This window comes from Microtus oregoni, unplaced genomic scaffold (genome assembly GCF_018167655.1).
Source record: "Microtus oregoni isolate MIOR12 unplaced genomic scaffold, Mior012 000002F_ref0000024, whole genome shotgun sequence".
Classification (NCBI taxonomy): domain Eukaryota; kingdom Metazoa; phylum Chordata; class Mammalia; order Rodentia; family Cricetidae; genus Microtus; species Microtus oregoni.
In genome coordinates this window covers 61,356,934-61,376,132 of record NW_024543061.1, presented here as the reverse complement: position 1 = coordinate 61,376,132, position 19,199 = coordinate 61,356,934, and the positions used below count along the sequence as shown (strand labels likewise).

At 47.5% G+C, this 19,199-nt stretch overlaps 1 protein-coding gene across 1 annotated transcript in view; it reads left to right on the top strand.

Annotated features, from left to right (window-relative positions):
• Positions 1–601: 601 nt before the first annotated feature.
• The window catches only part of B4galnt3 (beta-1,4-N-acetyl-galactosaminyltransferase 3), a 107,074-nt gene continuing 88,476 nt past the window's right edge, over positions 602–19,199 (top strand). The window contains exon 1 of the mRNA XM_041640694.1: positions 602–1,163. Coding sequence (XP_041496628.1) covers positions 995–1,163 — 169 coding nt within the window. The 5' untranslated portion in view covers positions 602–994. The remainder of the gene's footprint in view (positions 1,164–19,199) is intronic.

Below are 19,199 nucleotides of genomic sequence, written 5' to 3'. Positions count from 1 at the left end.
ACAACAGCTCGCCTCACTCTTCATTTCCTTATTTCTTTTATAGTTCTAGGAATGGAACCCAGGGCCTCCTACAAGCCAAGCATGTGGTCTACTATTGAGTTGCACCTCCAGTCTTTTTTTCTTTTTTAAGTTCTCCAGCATCACTTCCACCCGAAATCCCGAAATGGGGGAAACTCCTTGTTAAGCCCCCCCCCCCCCCAGTGCCTTTCAGAGTGTAGTTGTGACCAGGAAAGAACGGTATTCAAATTTGACTTGGAAGACAGAGTTAAGGCTAAGTGTCCCTTGGGGCTAGACAGAGAAAGGCCTTGAGGCCAAGGTCACCCAGGTCACTCTAACAAAAATGAGTCTCAACTCCACACCAGCTTCGGAAGGAGCACCCTCAAATATCTTGGCGGTGCCTGAGTTTCCTTCAGTCACAGAGCCCACGTCCTAACTCGAATCTTCTTTCATTCTCAAATCTCCCTTATCACACATCCCACACACCCTCCCACCTAACCCCAAGCGGGTGGCTGCACCAAGGACTTGCTCTCTGGCCCCACCTCTCGCCAGCTCTCTGCCTCTAGGGGGCAGGGCCCACCTGTGCCTGGGGGCGGGGCCGAGGCGGAGGCGGGACAGGTAGGGTGTAAGGTAAAGCTCCGAGCGGAGAGAAAGCGCCCCAACTGTAGCGAGCGAGCGCAGGAGCCCGCGGGCACCTAGGAGAACCTCCTAGGCTGGGTGCTGGAGCGAGCGGGGAGGGAGGAAGGGAAGTGGCGGGCCTGCGACGAGGAGAGGCGTGGAGTGGACACTTGGGGAGGAGGAGCCGGGCTCCGCGGCCGGAGAGAGACCTGCGAGACGCCCGCACAGCCGAGAGACCCCAGCGCGCGGAGCATGAGCCGCCGGCCGGCCGGAGAGCGACCGGGGGAGACTTCTTGCGCGCCGCGCTGAGCGGCGGAGCCGGGTCGGGGCAGCGGGTACGGGGTAGCCCGTGCTTGGGCGGCCGGCCGGGCGCAGAGCCATGGGGAGCCCCCGCGCCGCGCTGCTGATGCTGCTCCTGCGTCCGATCAAGCTGCTGAGGAGGCGCTTCCGGCTGCTGCTGCTGCTCGCCGTGGTGTCGGTGGGACTCTGGACTCTGTATCTGGAGCTGGTGGCGTCGGCCCAGGCCGGCGGGAACCCCCTGAATCGCAGTACGTAGCGCCGGGGGCCCAAGGAGGTGGCAGAGGTGGGCGGGCGCTCCGGGGCAGGGATCCGCCTCTCCTAACAGGCTCCAGGTGCCAGCGCCGCCCCTTGCATTACCCGCGACCCTGGCTGGTGAGGCCCGCCGTGGGTCCCTGATTATGGCCTGCCCAGGGCGGAGTGGGACCAGGACGCTCTCGTGGCTCCTGGAGCGCCGGGAGAGGTTTGGGGAGCCTTCCACCGTGCGGAACAAGCAGCATCGCGAACAGAAACGCGTGGTTAGCGAGCGCGGGCTCCGGCGCTGCGGCGCAATTCGGCCGCATGCTGCGGTCGGCGCCGCCCCAGCTTTGCCCTCCGCTTGCTGGTGTGTAGTTGGCTCCCTGCTTCCCCTCCGGCCGAAATTTCTGGGGTTCTTTTTCAATTACACCTTCGAGAGAGCCGCCTGGTCTTCCCGCATCGCGTGCGCCACTGTTTCCAAGTATCCCACCTACTGAATGCGTAGTTCTCCGCTCGTCCAGACTGCCTCCTCCAGTGTTTGAAGCCCTTGCAAAGCCCGCGAATCTAACAAACTCCCTAGATCCCTCTCAAGGCGACCCTGCCATGGGTAGATTCCTACTTACATATTTTATTTCACCAAAGCATTCACGTTTCTGCTTAGGAAAACGGGAGGAAATGGCCTTTTCCTTCTTCAATAGGTATGATTATCCACAGTGACTTCCAATATACTTTTGATTAGCCTAACAAAGTTAAATGTCATATGGTAGCCAGAAAGGAGTGGAGAAGTTTCCAGAAGGGTCAGGTGCCCTTCCCAAGCCTAAAGAGGAAGTTCGCATTTATCTTCTGCTTGGATTTCGCTTTTCTGCTTAAGGAATCTCAAAAATTACCCTCTTGGTAGATACTTTGGTCAACAACTGGATGTGGTCTTTTGTCTATTGTGGCTCAGAAAAAATTATTGTCTAAGCAGGGACGGTTTGGAGACGTGTGCTTATAGCCCAACCTCTCTGTGGCAAAGAACATAATTCTAGCTGTGAGCTAGGAGACTGGCTGTCGCAGGAGATCAAGCTACTATATGTAGCTAGAGATCAAGAGGAAAGGAGGGATTTGGCCTACATGGTCTCCAGGGCCCCTCTCAGTTGGGATAAGAGACTATGGTCTCTGCCTCTTGAGCACTGTCGAGGTGAACGAGCCTGTGCACCTGGGGAAGAAGGTTGCTCTGAGATGCAAGCATGTAGCCATACTTAGAATTCTTTCTTCGCTTGACCCCAGCCTCCCTCCTCAGGTTTTGTTTTTTGTAGAAGCCTTCACACTCTGGTCACCCAGGTGCAGGTGGCTGAGTTTCCTTGGAGTGTGTAGGGGTGGGGGAGGCTTGAATTCACTTCCTGCTCGGAACACCCTTTGCCAGCATGGTTCATGGGGGTACTCTTTATACACTAGACAGGAAAGCCGTTGCTCTGTGGTCCTGAAGTCAGTGGTTGCCATCCCTCCTCTTCACTTTTCCTCTACCTCAGGAGTGCTTTCTGGTCCAAGACCAGGCCCAGCTGGCCGTAATAAAATAATTAATAATAATAATAATAATAATAATAATAATAATAATAAGCTTGCACTCTGGTTCCCTTCTAGCCTCTGGATTTTGCTGGCTTCTTTATACCAGTTTCTGAATCTGTTGTGTTTCTCTCCTCGGTGGATCTGACTTGTGGGCTTTTAAACTTTTATTTAAAAAAATTATTTCTTTTTCCAAACTGACCCTTCTCCAAAAATATGTTCCCAGCTTCTTATTCCAAAATTGACTTTGTGCTCCTTGTGGTTTCTTTTTTTCTTTTTGAGACAGCTTTTCACTCTGTAGCCCATGCTAATCTGCAGCTTGCTATATTGCAGGCTGGGCTTGATTTCAAGATCTTCCTGCCTCAGTTTCCCCAGTGCTGACAGTGGGTATATGTCAGATAGTCTGCCTTTCTCCTTTTCTCCTTGTGATTTCTTTCTTTCTGGGTTTTTTTGTTTTTGTTTTTGAGTCAGGATTTCTCTGTGTAGTCCTGGCTGTCCCCGAACTCACTCTGTAGGCCAGGCTGGCTCAAGCTCACAGAGATCCACCTACCTCTGCCTCCCCAGTACTGGAGTTAAAGACATGTGCCGCCATGCCTGGTCCTTGTTGTGACTTCTAACAAGAGCCCAGGCCTGGCCACTGAGGGTCACGATTCCCTCTTCTTAGTTTCCTAGGACTCTAAAGTTCATCCGCTGTGACATGTGTCCCAGTCCTGTCTTGATTTCTTTATGGTGCGGGGGTGGGGTGGGGGGAGTGGGGGGGCATGGGGAGTGGGGGGAGGTAGGGTGAGATTTGAAAGATGGCTATACTTGTTCCCTAAACTTTTTTTTTTTATTTTTGTTTTAAGAAGCCCAGATGTTTTGCATCAAAATTCCCTCCTATGCTGTGTCTTACTCCCAGCTCAGAGCTGTTCCTTTGGGAAGGAGCAGGGAATTAGGTAGGAATGGAGAAGTAGGAAGGGGGTTGCTAGTGTTCCCTCCTCCACACCCTGCATACCAAGAGCTACCAGAGTAATAAAGCTGCCCCTCCCAGCTGTACCCAGGGCTTGACCACAGCCACCAGAGCCCCAACGAGCCACCCTGCCACTTTCTAGCAATCTCTGCCAGCTCAGCCCACCACCCGTCTTCGTGTCATCTGTGAGGCTGGCCTCCAGTGCCCAGAGCCTGTCATTTGCCTGTCCCTGTGTGAGGTATATTGGTTTAGCCCTGGAAAAGTGTACAGAGGATGGCAGTCCCAAACTCTAGGGTGGCAAAGTAATGACAGGGGAGCACACTTCCTGCTCCGTCTTCACAAAATAACCTGGTAGTTTAAGATATGGATGGTGTGCAATTTGGGCTCCATATGCAGAAAAAAGACATAACCACTGTTGGGATAGCTTTAAAGGAAAACAACTAAAATTATTAACAAATAGAAGAGGGTTTCTTGGCTGAAATGATCACAGCCTTTCACCCAGTCTTGTTTGTTTAATACATAGCTCAAACAAAGCAATGTGCTAGGTTGTTTGGATATGATGGCCAAGATATGGCATCTTAGTTAGGGTTACTAATGCTATAATGAAACACCTTGACCTAAAGCAAATTGGGGAGGAAAGAGTTTATTTGGCTTACGCTTTCACATCACAGTCCATCACTGAAGGACGTCTGGTCAGGAATCTGGAGGCAGGAGCTGATGCCAAGATCATGGAGGGTTGCTGCTTGCTGGCTTGTTCCACGTGATTTAACCTATCTCCCTTCCTTCCTTCTTTCCTCTTTCCTTCCTTCCTTCCTTCCTTCCTTCCTCCTCCTCCTCCTCCTCCTTCTCTCTCTGTCTCTCTCTTTCTCTCTGTCTCTCTGTCTGTCTCTCTGTCTCTGTCTCTGTCTCTCTCTCACTCTTTCTGTCCATGGGTGTTTTGCCTGCATATATGTCTGTGTGAGGATGTCAGAAGCCCTGGAACTGGAGTTACAGACATTTATGAACTGCCATGTGGGTGCTGGGAACTGAATCTGGGTCCTCTGGAAGAGCAGCCAGTGCTCTTAACCACTGAGCCATCTCTCCAGCCTGCTTTCTTATACACCTCAGGACCACCAGCTCAGGGATAGCACTACCGATAATGGGCTGGGTCCTTCCACATCAATCACTAAGAAAATGCTCTACAGGCTTACCTACACCCTGATCTGATGGAGGCATTTTCTCAGTTGAGGCTCCCTCCTCTCCAGTCAGTCTAGCCTGTGCCAAGTTGACATAAAACTAGCCAGCACATAATGGTTTCTTTGTTCTATAACTTTCTGTCTAGGAGTGGGACAAGGTGTTGATATGAAAAAAAAAATCAGGCTGGGTGGTGGTGCCACACACCCTTAATCTAGTGTTTGGAAAGCAGAGGCAGGTGGATTTCTGAGTTCAAGACCAGCCTGGTCTACAAAGTGAGTTCCAGGACAGCCAGAACTACACGGAGAAACCATATCCGGCAAACATTAATTAAAAATTTCAAAAGTAGAAGGTAGATGTTGCAGTGATATTTCTGAAAATGGGATACAGCTTTCAGATAATTTCATAGAAGTAGAGACATTTAGAGAGATGGCAAGGAGTTAGTTAAATTCTGATATGTGGGGTCTGGCGAGATGGCCTTTGGGTTGAGAGCCCTTGCTGCTCTTGAAGAAGACCGAGGTTTGGTCTGCAGGATCAATATGGTGGCTCATAGTGATCTGAATTCCAGTACAGAGGATCCAGTGCCCACTTTTGGCCTCTACCAGGATAGCATGCGCACGGTGCACTTACTGATGCGAAGCATGCACAGACTAGAAACATTCTGATGGATTGAGGCTGGGGAGGTAGCTTGGTTGGTAGTATGCTTGCCTAGTGTGGATGCAGCTCTGGGTTTGATTCTTAAGACCCATATAGAACTGGTGTGCTGTACACCTGCAATCATAGCATTCTGAGGTGGAGACTGGAGGGTCGCAAGTTCAAGGCCAGCCTGTGCTACGTGAAACAAACAAACAAACAAAGCAAAAAAACCTGAAAGGAGGAAAAAGAAGATTCTAATGGAGAATAGAAAAAGGCTACTTACAGGCGGCCAACACCAGGAGCCAGGGAAAAGTTAGTGTAAATTGGTAAGATTGAGCGGCTGAGTGTGGTGAGACAGAGGTGTGTAGGTAAATGAAGGGTGAGCTTCATCGCAGCTCTTGTGCAAGACTTTGAGTAAGAGGGAAACGTGGCATTTAGTTCACGAAAAGCAGAAAAGCAGTTAGGAGTTTTAGGTAGAATAACATTGCTGTGTGGGACAGGCAAGGGCCATAGAAGATCTGTTTAATAATACTTTGAGGATGGGTAGTGGTGTTGGAATAGGGTCTTGAGAGCTCTTTGCCGTATCCCATAAACCCTTAAATGACTGGTGGTCAGAGATGTCATCGCAGTAGTGGTGGTGCTCAGAGGACCCCAGGTGACAGTGTCTTCAGATGTGCACCTAAGCTGGTGTAGCTAACGTTGATGTGCGGTGGATGGATAACAGCCCCGAGAGCAGACTGTTCAGGGTTCTCCACTCACATAGACTTTAGCTAGTTATATCCGTTTGTTCGTATGGAATCTGGTAAGGCTCTTCAGAGGGCAGAGGTTGCACTAAGATGCTTTCTAGGTTATAGAAAGGACTTGCAGTTGGTCGACTTGGTGCCAGAGCCGATAGGTGACATTTGGTACAAAGCTAGCACAGAGAGATAGTGCTCATACTGGTTTTATTTCAGAGTCGAACCTGGCATATTCCTTCCCAACTACCAGGCTTCCCTGCTGGACACCAAAGCCCTCTCAAGCTTAGGGAACTAATTGTCTTTTGCTGCCTCTAAGGTCTGCCCCACATTTCCAGTTGGCCCTTATCATTTTGGTTGGCTTGAGTCGACTCAGGGAGGGAGGGACAGACGGACAAGTTGCTCCAATATCACCACAGCCATTCTACTAGAAAGGACAGAAACTTCCTGTAGCAGAGGTAACCCCGGGCAGACTGGTAATCCGAGAATTGTGCTTGGCAGGGAGATGCAAATGAGGCAGATGTGTGGGCAAGGGAGGGACAGGATGGCTTGGAGAGGAACCTTGCAGTGGCGGAGGGCACAGCACAGTACAGCACAGCACAGCTCCTGCTGTTGGCCACACTGTTCTTTCCCAAGTATCCACTGACTCTTTTTTTGTGCTCTGCTTGCCTCGCTGTACCTTGGCATTTGTTATACCACTTGGCTGCTGTGGGCCCCTTCACATTAGTATTCAGTTCTGGGCACGTACTAGGCACTCTAGGTACTCGCCTAAACACCCCTGGTAACCATTGTGCAGTTGGAGATTTCAAAGCACCCGACAATTTGTGTTAGCAGACACTAACTTACCAGTGGCTAATCCAAAGATAAAACCCAGGAATTCTTTTCCTGTGTACCATCACACAATGCCTTTGAATATGAATGTCAACGATAAGAACTGAGTGGTTTGGGCTGGAGAGATGGCTCAGCACTCAAAAGCACACAATCTTCTTGCAGACGCCCTGAGTTTGGTTCCTAGTACCCTTGTTGGGCACCTCACATTGCCTGTAACTCCAGCTCCAGGGGATCAGAGCCTCTGAGGGCACCTGGACTCGTGTGCACAAACACAGACCTCTATATATATAATTGAAAATAAAAGAATTGCTGGGCAGTGGTGGCGCAGGTGGATCTCTGAGTTAGAGGCCAGCCTGGTCTACAAAGTGAGTTCCAGAACAGCCAGGCCTGTTACACAGAGAAACTCTGTCTCAAAGTACAAAAAAGAAAAGAAGAAGAAGAAGAAGAAGAAGAAGAAGAAGAAGAAGAGAAAAGAGAAAACACACACACACACACACACAGAGAGAGAGAGAGAGAGAGAGAGAGAGAGAGAGAGAGAGAACAAAAATGATAATAAAGAAAAGAATTGAGCTGCTTGTGCTGTCTGAGTGTGTCCTGGCAGGCAGGTGGGTGGTGTTGGCTAGAGGAGACTGCCCTTATTTGTTTCTGTCCTTTACCTGCCCTCCTCGTTCCTGTCCTCATGGAGCCAGCGGGTATCTTGGCAAGGCATCCCCAGCTTCATCCTGTTCTTCACTTGGGGATCCTCAGTCTAAGTTCTGCCACACTGGAGCTGCCAGACACTCCCTCTCCTTGGGTTTGTAAAGGGCGTGATTCTCTGACTTTGCAGCCCAGGGTCTTCTGAAATGGCCGATTTTGTGCTGCTTCATTGGCGGCTGGAAGGTACACTGCAGTAATTTTCCAGGCCACAGAATCTGGCCTGGCCCTCTAGGGTTGAGCTTTATGGAGCAGAGCAGAGCAGCCGCCATGGAGTTTGCTTTGGAAGGGGGCCTGGAGACTGTTCTTGGAGTTGCTGCACAGCCTAGTGTCTACCCAGTTCCACCAGTCTCAAACGCCTCCCCTGTAAAATTTTTCCACAAGCACTTTCCTTATGTCCCAAGATGGTGATGTCTAAACTAAGTCAGCCACACATTTACACTTGGATGCAGTTCTTCTTTGACCTTTGACCTTTGAATAGACCTAATTCGTAGGTTTATAGATTAACTAACTCAAAAGAATACTGCTGGGACAGATGAGTTTGGATGGTATATATATATATATATATATATATATATATATATATATATATATATACACACACACAAAAGGTGTGAGACTGAATGAATAGGTTGTGTATTCTGAACAAAGCGTGATAGGCCTTTAGTTTTTTATGCTCACAGGTTCTGCTTTTCTGTCCCGTCCCCCCCACCCCGTCCCCCCTTCCCCCCGTTTTAGACAGGGTTTCATGTATCCCAGGCTGGCCTCCAAGTCCCGAAGTAACCAAGGATGACCTTGAACTTCTAGTCCTTTTGCCTTTACTTCCTGAATGAATCTGACACCTGGGATTAAAGATGTGCTCCACGACACCCCGTTCTTTTATGTGGTGCGGAGGATCAGCCCGGGCTTCCTGCGTGCTAGGCAAGCGCTTTACAACAGCTGTGTCTCTAACTCAGGTTCTTCTAATGTTGGAAACATCCATTAGATAAACAAAAATGATCATCCTCATTATTTGTTGCCATGCTGGAGTTTAAGCTATGACTTTGTAACACTACACCTATGTTTGCCTGTGTGGTCGTGGATGCCAAAGGTATCATACCCCTATGGTAGCTAGAGTTATATTGGCAGTTATAAGCTACCTGATGTGGGTGCTAAGAATCCAACTTGAATTCTCTGCAAGAGCAGTATACATGTTCTTAGCTACTGAGCCATCTCCCTCCCCAGTTTCCAGTTTTTAAAAAACCTTTTGATGAAAGACAGACAGATAGGCGTGTGCGCGCGTGCTGCACACACACACACACACACACACACACACACACACACGGGGGGGGGGGGTTGCTCTGTAAGTGTCCAACTTGGGTAAACAATGTATCAACATAGCCAGCCATGATGAAGAAACAGTTCTGTAAGTCCCCTTGGTCTTCCCTTTGAATCACTGGTACCAGCATAGATGAACTTAGACTACTTTTTTATGTCATCATATAAATGAAATCATTCAATATGTGATTTATTATACAAGTTACACACACACACACACACACACACACACACACACACAGAGTTTATCTTGAGACAGTGTCTAATGTAATAGTCTGGCCTCAAACTCACTGTGTACCTGAAGTTGGTCTTGAATTCCTGATCTTGCCTCTACTTCCCAAGTACTAGTATTACAGGTGTGTGCCACCATGCCTGACTTTAAAATATTCTTTATGATTCTGAAAATAGTGACCACTCCTTGTTCCAAAAGACAGCTCTCTAGCCGGACCATGTTAAGGCACATGCGCAGCTTCACTGTCCTGGGCTAGCACAGTAGTCACCAGGGGATGAGGAGGGCTCCGGGCTCAGCTGCTCTGTGTCACAACACAGCCCCTGGGGAGCTGCTGTGGGGTAGAGCTGGGGGTTGTTGCTTTTATTGGGAAACTCCCCAAAGTGTTTCTTTCCAGTCTTGTTACTGTTTCTCTTGAGTAGCTTAGTTTTTGTTGGTCAAATCAGTTGTGTAGCTACCCTGGTTTCTCCCTTTGTGTTGTCATTAGAAAGCCTTAGAATTTAACTCTTCCTTCACCTGGACAAAAGTGGAAGGGATTTTTTAAAAATATTTATTTATTATGTATACAATATTCTGTCTGTGTGTATAGCTGCAGGCCAGAAGGGGGCACCAGACCTCATTACAGATGGTTGTGAGCCACCAGTGGTTGCTGGGAATTGAACTCAGGACCTTTGGAAGACAAGGCACTGCTCTTAACCACTGAGCCATTTCTCCAGCCCAAGTGGAAGGGATTTTATGATTTATAACCTTTCTTCCATCCCTTCCTTCCTCCCTCTTCCCTCTTTTCTTCCCTCTTTTCTTTCCTCCCTCCCTCCCTCTTTTCTTTTCTCCCTTCCTCCCTCCCTCCCTCCCTCCTTTTTTTCCCTGAGTCTTCCTTCCTTCCCTGTATAGCACTAGGGATGGAACCCAGAACTTCCCATGTTAATCAAGCCCTCTACTACAGAGCAGTGTGCCCAGATCTGTGTTTTTCTATTACTTTCTTTCTGTCCTATAACTACTTCCAGTTTATACCTTCTTAACAGTCTGTGGTTCTTACCAGCCACTTAACTTAATCAAGAAATCAATAAAAGTGCTATGGTATACATAGGAACATTTAAAAATTGCCTCTGATCTGCTACTCCTCCAGGGAGATTATTGGGAAAAAGCCTGCAAAATAAGTAAATAAAGTTCAGTGAGCTGGTTGGCAGCACTGCTTGCCACACAATTCAGGCACTAGCCAGCAAGGCTAAAAACTCTTTTCTTCCTTTTCCTTTTTTTTTTTTTTATTTTGGTTTTTCAAGACAGGTTTCTCTGTGTAGCTTTGGAGCCTGTCCTGGAACTTGCTCTGTAGATCAGGCTGGCCTCGAACTCACAGAGATCCGTCTGCCTCTGCCTCCCGAGTGCTGGGATTAAAGGTGTACACCACCACTGCTGGGCTAGAAAACTCATTTTCTAGCCTTGACTCTAACTGTTGAGAGGAAGATAGGAGAGTGACAGAGAAGTCATGGAGGTGATGAATTATGTCTGCTACGAAGCCTGTGCCTGACATAGCCACAAAATCACAGACAGCAGAGGTTCCTCCCTTTCTGAAGAGCGGAGAAAACAGGCCAGGGAAGAGCCTTTGCTTGCCTCGTCCTCCAATTTCTTACCCTTTTACTTTTTGCAGTTTTCTGAGATAGTCTCCTCATATAGCTCACCTATGGTTCTCCTTCCTCTGTCTTTCAAATGTTGAGATTACAGGATTCTATCCTTATATCCAGCACCCATCCCCCCCCCCCCTTTTTTTTTAAAGGAAGAGGCCCTCACTATATAACCTAGACTGGCCTTAAAATCACAGACATCCTCCTGACCCTGCTGAGTGCTGGGATTAGAGGAATGCAACATTGTACTTGGCCTTCATTTCTTTTAGACCGTGTTTTTGTATGACCTAGCAGAGGCTGTGCTGTGTCCTGTTACCTACCTGTGTAGATAAAATTATACTTTGTAGAATCAGGCCCTTAGAAGATGGATGAAGGATGAGAAAGGAAGAAAAAAAAATGTATTGCCAAGTGGTAACTTTAATCCCAGCACTCAGGAGGCAGAGACAGGCAAATCTCTTGAGTTTGAGGCCAGCCTGGTCTGGGATAGCCAGGGGAACAAAGAGAAAGAAACCCTGTCTCAAAAAATCAAAACCAAACTAAAACCAAAAGGTGCATAGATTAAAGTGCATAGATTAAAGGTCGTGCACACCTTTAATCTATGCACTTTGTGAGTTTGAGGCCAGCCTGGTCTACATAGTGACTTCTGGGCCAGCCAGAGCTACACAGTAAGATATTGTCTCTAAAAGGAGTAGGGGGGCTGAAGAGAGGGTTCAGCAGTTTCAGAGCATTGGCTGCTCTTCCAGAGGACCCTTGTTTAGCTCCTAGCACCCACGTGGAAGCTCACACCTGTCTGTAACTCCAGTCCCGGACTTCTGACACCCTCATGCAGGCAAAACATCAGTGTCCATAAAATAAACATAAATAAGGAAGGAAGGAAAGAGGGAGAGGAAGGTGGAGGATAGGGATGGAGAGAGGACTTCCAAGAGATTTTCTATGTAAGCACCCAGGAAATTGAATGATGTGTGCTTTTCAGTTTTCAGTTTGCAAATCTTGACTGGTAACGGAGATGATTCACTTTAAAGCTTTAGGGAAAATGTCTATGGAACATTTACTTTTTTTGTGGCGTGCTGAATGGAATAAAACCTTCATGGTTCCTGGAAAAATGCAGAATTTGAAGACAAGGCAGGGTTTTAATCCCAGTTATTCACCAAGTGAAGACCTCAGTAAGGTAATTATTCCTTTCCAAGCCTCCGATGCCTCATCTGGGTCAGAGGTCACACTGCTTGATGGAGAGCTTTCCTTCTTACAGTGAGATTAATGAGCCTACCACACACAGATGCCTAGTTAGAGCCGGTAGGAGTTAAGTGCTTAGGGAATGTTGGGTCCCACCTCCTCCTCCTTGAACTTTCCAGTCTGCGAGAAGGAAGAATGCCTAGGCAGGCATGGGTTGCAGTCCTCAACTGGTCCTTTGACCAGATGCCTCTTCACGTTAGCCTGCGACAAAACTGTGCCCTTTAATCCCAGCACTCGGGAGGCAGAGGCAGGCGGATCTCTGTGAGTTCGAGACCAGCATGGTCTACAAGAGCTAGTTCCAGGGGCTGGAGAGATGGCTCAGAGGTTAAGAGCATTGCCTGCTCTTCCAAAGGTCCTGAGTTCAATTCCCGGCAACCACATGGTGGCTCACAACCATCTGTAACGAGGTCTGGTGCCCTCTTCTGGCCTGCAGACATACACACAGACAGAATATTGTACACATAATAAATAAATATTTAAAAAAAAAAAAAAAAAAAAAAAAAAAAAAGAGCTAGTTCCAGGACAGGCTCCAAAACCACAGAGAAACCCTGTCTCGAAAAACCAAAAAAAAAAAAAAAAACTGTGCCCAGCCGTCCCTGCTCAGCACGTGCGGCTGGGAGACTGAGCACCGTTTGTGTAGCGGGACAGGAAAGCACAGGCGATGGAGGGCAGCAGCCTATCATGTGCTGCGTGGTCTGGACTGGTGGTCTGGACTGCGTGTTGAGGATGGAAAGCACTGGAAGGCAGGAACCTTCACAGTAACTTTAATTTAAATTTTAGTGGTGACTGCACATGCCTTTAATCCCACCACAGGCAGAGGTAGGTTGAACTTTATGAGTTCAAGGCCTGCCTGATCTAAGTAAAGTGAGTTTACAGTTTACAGGCCAGCCAAGACTACATAGTGAGACCCCGTCTCAAGCAATAAAATAAAATAAAAATAACTTAAATCTTAACTCTGATTTGTTATGGGTAATAAATTAGATAAAATAAATTTAAATGATTTAAAAACAAAGAATAAAATTTTAGAAGGAACAGTATTAATTACTTTTCTTGCTGCTATAACAAAATAGCTGTCAGAAGCAACTTGAGGAAGTATAGTGGGTAATCCTGGGAGAGGGACCCTCACTTCAGGAATTGCTTCTATTGGCTTCCAGCAGCCACGTCTGTGGGGGAGTTTTCTTGCTTTGTGATTGAAGTGGGAGGTAGGGGTCATCCCTGGATGGTGAGCCAGGGCTGCGTAAGACAGGTAGATAAGCAAGCCAGAGGCAACAAGTCAGGAAGTTCCTCCATGGTCTCTGCCTCCAGGTTCCTGCCTGGGCTTTCCTGCATGGTTGACCGTGACCTGTTGTTTTTAGCCACAGTGTTTATCTCAGCCACAGGAACGTGACAGGGAGGGAAGGAAGGGCTTTCTTTGGCTAGTCCATCGTGCTGGTGCTAAGGCCGTGGGGACAACTGCTGTCTTTGTGTTCCACTCAAGAACATGGAGAGAAGGATGCTGGTTCTCTGCTGCTTTCTCCTTTTTTTTTTTTTTTTTTTTTTTTTTTTTGATTTTCGAGACAGGGTTTCTCCATAGCTTTTTGGTTCCTGTCCTGGAACTAGCTCTTGTAGACCAGGCTGGCCTGGAACTCACAGAGATCCGCCTGCCTCTGCCTCCCGAGTGCTGGGATTAAAGGCGTGCGCCACCACCACCCGGCTTGCTTTCTCCTTTTCATTCAGTTTTAGGACAGCAGCTCATGAGATGGGGCCACCTGAAGTTATTTGGGCCTTTTCTCCTCCGTCCAGTCTTTCTGGAAACACTTTCGTACCAGCACAGGTGTGTGTACACATGATTTTAAATCCAGTCAAGTTGAAGATTAACCATTAAAACAATAAATTTGAACTAAAACGATATCAAATTTGAAGGCTTTAACTTTATTCTCTTTGGGAGTAGGTTTGGAACTCTTCCTTGTCACTTAGGAGTTGAGGGGACAGCCACGTTTAGTGTTCTGGTTACGGTCTGGAAGACTCAGTTGCCTAAACTCTTAGTGGTGACCATTTTCCCAGAGCCTCTGGCCGAGGTCATCTCTAGTGTGGTCTCAATACAAGCTGTTGCCTTGAGGATTAAAGGTCTCTCTGCTGAGATCTCCTTACAAATGCCTTGATCCACCCTTTCCAACTTGTCTGCCAACCAGAGCTCACAGAGCTGTGTGGCAGTGCTCACACGCACCCTCCTTGTGCAGTGAGCTCAGCTGGTGTCCCAGCCACTGCTGGGTCCAAGACTGGCAGAGGGAGTGAGGACCCTGAGGTCTTCCTCCAGAGCCAGAGTTCTCAGCTCTTGGGTCTCCTTCCTTCCCATTTTGGCTGAGTGGGACATGGGGGTGGAGATGGGAGAGCCCAGGGAATGACTTTCAGCAGAATCTGTGACTATTGTACAAGGGAGGAAGACTGAGGGCAGAGCCCAAGGGGGAGAATTTTATTCTCTTTTCAGTCTAGTGACTTTTTTTTCTCTATAAGTTTTATTTAATTCTACCTCAACAATTTTAGTTCCCATAAAATGCTATATTAATTGTATGCTTTTTGTCAGTTGTAAACAACTTCACAATCTAATATTGCTGATTGCTTCCCAAACTAAGGGGCCTGTGTCTGCTTGCTGCTCTGATGGTTATACCTTATGTTTTGGTCCTCAGAGATTATGAAGGACTTAGCTGTGTCCTTAAAAAGAAGCTGGTAATATTGCATGCAGTATTTGTAAACATCATTTTGGTGTATTTTTCTGAAGAAGTCCTTTGACTTAAGTGCCCTTTTAAGTGTTTTTTGTTTTGTTGTTATTTTGTTTGTTTTCTTAAGGCAGGGTTTCTCTGTATAGTCCTGACCTGTCCTGGAACTCACTCTATAAATCAGACTGGCTCTCAGATCCACCTGCCTCTGCCCCCTGAGTGTTGAGATTAAAGGTGTGTGCTACCACCACAGCCCATCGAGATTTATTTTTATCAATTTTTTTTTGTTTGCGTTTGCCTGTCTGTCCATGTGAGTGTGAGTGCCTATGAAAGTCAGAGATGGCTTTGGACTCCCCTGAACTGGACTTGTGATTGTAATCAGCCTGATGTGAATGCTGGGACCAAATTTGGGTCTTGGTGGGTACTGAGCCAGCTGACCTTCCTCCTTTAGCTAGAGCTTTCAAGTTCTACTGTCTGATTGTGTGTGTGTGTGTATATGTATATGCATGTGCATGTGTGTGCATATGCGTACACGTGCATGCAGAGGTGAATATTTCTATGGAAAGCAGATAGCATTAGCTAAGTGACAGCTGAGGGAACCAGCTTGTTGAGTTGTTGAGGAGCCTGTTGCACAGAGGTTTGCCTGGGGTTGGGGGGAGGAAGGTGAGTGGCCTCATGTGAGGTCTCTTGATGCCACTCTGCAGAGTTCAGACTTGGCAAGGGGTGGGGTAGCAGCATAAATTCCATTAGGCAGGAGTATGAGATAATGAAAGGCCCCTTTAAACAGTTCACTAATTTAGCCTGGCGGTGGTGGTGTACACCTTTAATCCCAGCACTTGGGAGACAGAGGCAGGTGGATATCTGTGAGTATGAGGTTAGCCTGCTCTATAGAGTGAGTTCTAAGACAGATAGGACTGCACAGAGAAATCCTGTCTCAAAAAAAAAATCCACTAAATTGTATTTCAATTCTTCAGACATTTATTGAATTTTTGTGTGTTCCAGGAAGTGTGACGTAACTGTAGATAAAGATGTTGGAAGTTTACAAGGTGGCTGGTGATAGTATCTAGAGCTGGTCATGCTACCACATGTCTGTAATCCCAGTTCTCAGGAGACTGAGACAGGGTGCTGCAAATTTGAGGTCAGCTTTGCCCATGTGGTACAGTGCTGTCTTTTTTTTTAATTTTAATTTTATTTATTTATTTTTGAGACAGGGTATCACTATGTATCCCTGGCTGTTCTGGGACTCACCATGTACTCAGCCATGTTCATGGCTGGCCTTGAACTCACAAAGATCTCTGTCTGCCTCTGCCTCCGCTATGCCTGGCTACAGCCCTGTCTTAAATCAGTAGCCAGGTGTGTGGCATGGGCCTTTAATTCCAGCACTCAGTAGGCAGAGGTATGTGGATCTTTGAGTTCCATCCAGGTCAGCTAGGGTGACATAGCCAGACACTGTCTCAAACGAATGGATGAATGAATGGATGAATGAATGAACGAACAAATGAACTCCTCAAACCCAAACCACCTAGTGGCTATTATATTGATTCCAAGGATAGGCAGCGAGTGTCTAGCACTGAAGGGAGGCAGACAAAAGCTGAGCCACCCCAAGGAAAGATGTGATAGAGTTTGGTGACAGAGTCGATGTAGAAAGGAGAAAATATGACATTATGGGCTTCAGATGGGATTCTCTGGCTCCATTGTCTTGATCATTTTTATTAAGGGATGCTGTATCTGTCCAGTATCTCAAAAGTGTTCTTGTGAGAAGGAAGTGCTTCATTTCTTCTCACGTCTTCATCTGGGATCTGGGCACTGCACTAGTCCCAGAGAGCAGTGTTAAGGGATCGGAGGCAAGTCAGCATTCAGCAGACACCTCCTGAGTATTTGTGAAACACCAGGCAATGTCCTCTGTATTGGGAGCATAGTATGTATGGCTACTGAAATTCAAGAGTGGCCCAAAGTGACTGCGTGGAGGGAAGAGAAAGGGATTCCCAAGAGGTGACATTCTGAAAGCAGGTGTCTTAGTGGTGCAGGGTATGATGAAGTGCCTGATCCATGTGGAGATTTAAGTACGGCCTTTAGTGGTTCAGACAGTGGGAGCCTGGGAGACGACGGAAAAGGACAGAACGGAGGTGGGGCTGGTTTTCAGTGCCTCCTTTCTACCCTCCCTGCTGTCCTTGAAGCTTTGCCCTTTTACCTCCTGGCAGGAAGAGCCAGCCGCTGTCTCTGCGCTCTCTACTCAGGGTTATTCTGGGTCTGGAGAGAGACCCATCATAGTGTAAACCTGGATCCCAGAACAAGTCCGGGTGGGGCTGGGTCCTTCCTCTCCTCCTGAAAGCCTGGCTGGAATTAACCTCTGCTCCCGTTCCCTCACAGCGCTCCCCAGGCCTCCATTAGTGCACTTATCAAAGTCTGCTTGCATCAGAGTTATTTCTGTCTGGGTTTGTCTTCCCCCAAGAGATCATGAATTTCTGGAGTGATGTACTTAGGAATTGCCCCCCGTTTAGCTCCCTGGTACAGAGATTTTTAACACTTTGTTGGATTGTGTATACCTGCAAGAATCTCATGGAGAAACTGTAGCCCCTTTCTCCAGAAGTTTGTTCACCCCTTAAATAATTCCACATCCTATCTTGGGGAGTTACTCAGTCCTCTGACCCCGGAATCCTCAGGCGGTAATTTCCTAAGAGTTTCACCCAGTTTTCTGGAAAGCACTTGGGGTCTGACTGATGGCAGCTAACTAGACCTCCTTTAGTTTTGAGGATGGCTATTCAGAGTGCCTGAACGAGGAAGCATATAAACTGGCTGCACCCATCCAGAGGGCAGAGCTGTTCAGGGGCCTGTGGCTATCCTGAAGCCTTGGACTAGCCTTGTCTCACATCTTTGCCATTGTTCATGCTGTGTTCTGCTGTCATTTCATCCCTTCTGCCTGCTTTTCAAGTCCTGCCCATCCTCTGATTTCATCCCCTGCCCCAGAGCCTTCTTTGACTGTTTCAGAATCAGCTGACTTTATCCTCTTTGGAACTTTGTTACAGTTATGTGAGGCTTATCATCTGAGTCTGTCTCCTGTATTGACAGCCTGAGAGATTCCTGAGTATCTCGTCAGGGCAGCTCATTGCTCTGTAAACATTCGTGGGGGCAGCTGAAGAGGCAGGTGGTCACCTTAGACTCAAGCTGGCAAAGCTCATGCTTCCTCTGAGGTTGCCACGATGCCACCCATACCACCTGCTATTAGTGGGTACTAGTTCCCTACCTCCCAGAGAGACGTGGCGCTCAAGCTGGACTTTAAACTCTCTGTGTAGTTGAGGATGACCTTAACTTCTGATCCTCCTGTCTCTGCTTTCCAAGTAATGGGATGACAGGCGTATGCCAGTCAGAGCCTTGTGCATGGTAGGTAACAATCTAGAGACTCAGCTACATCTCCAGCCTTGTGGTGGGTTTGTAAGGCTCCTCATTGTCTCCCTTGCTTGGTTTCAAGGCTGTCTCTAATACATCATAAGGATACTTGTTCGCAAGCCCCAAATTTTAGAGATTTAAAGTTTTTGAGATGACTGCTATCTGTGTTTTTCATTCTAGACCATGGCAGACAGACATCCACGGTAGAACGTGGAATTCTTTGACTGAGCCTCTATGTAATCTGAGGATCCTTCTCAACACGGTTCACGGAGGTATTGCAACGAATGGTCTGAGTTATCCTTTAAAATGGAATCTGTTTGCCCAACTTCAGGGCTTTACCAGTGGAGATCTTAAGGCCTTGAGCAGATAGGAGATACATTTTTCCCCCCTGCCAGTTAGTGATCGTCATTCTGCCTTCTCATTTCCCCTTTCTTTGCTAATGCTTTCTTCTTCCTCCCTTTAAGTCAACAGTTCTCGACCCCTTGGGGGAGGGGTCAAATGATCCTTTCACAGGGGTCTTTGAAGACTGTCAGAAAACACAGACGTTTACATTATGACTCATAAACTAGAAAAATTCCAGTTATGAAGTAGCAATGAAAATAGTTTTGTGGTTGGGGGGTCACCACAACACGAGGAACTATATTAAAGGGTCACAGTGTTAGGAAAGTTGAGAACCTCTGCCTTAAGTGATGCTTTATTTCCTCAGTGCTGGGGATGGAACCCGGGGCATCATGCATGCCAAGGACTCTAATTGAGCAACACCTCAGCGGGTGTTTATCTTTTCGTACCAGTGAGGCAGCTGAAGTCACTGCCACTTAGTTGCAAGTGGATCATGTTTCCAGCTCAGCGGCTGTTAGCGGTGATCTGTGGCTTTCCTGAAATTTCTCTCGTGACACCTGCTTTGGTATTAGTGGTTGGGAGCATCCTGCAAAGATGTTCCTATTGGTGTTGAAGTCTCATGTTGCAAGGGGCAGGTCAAGACTTGACGAAGACTTGACGCTCTTCATC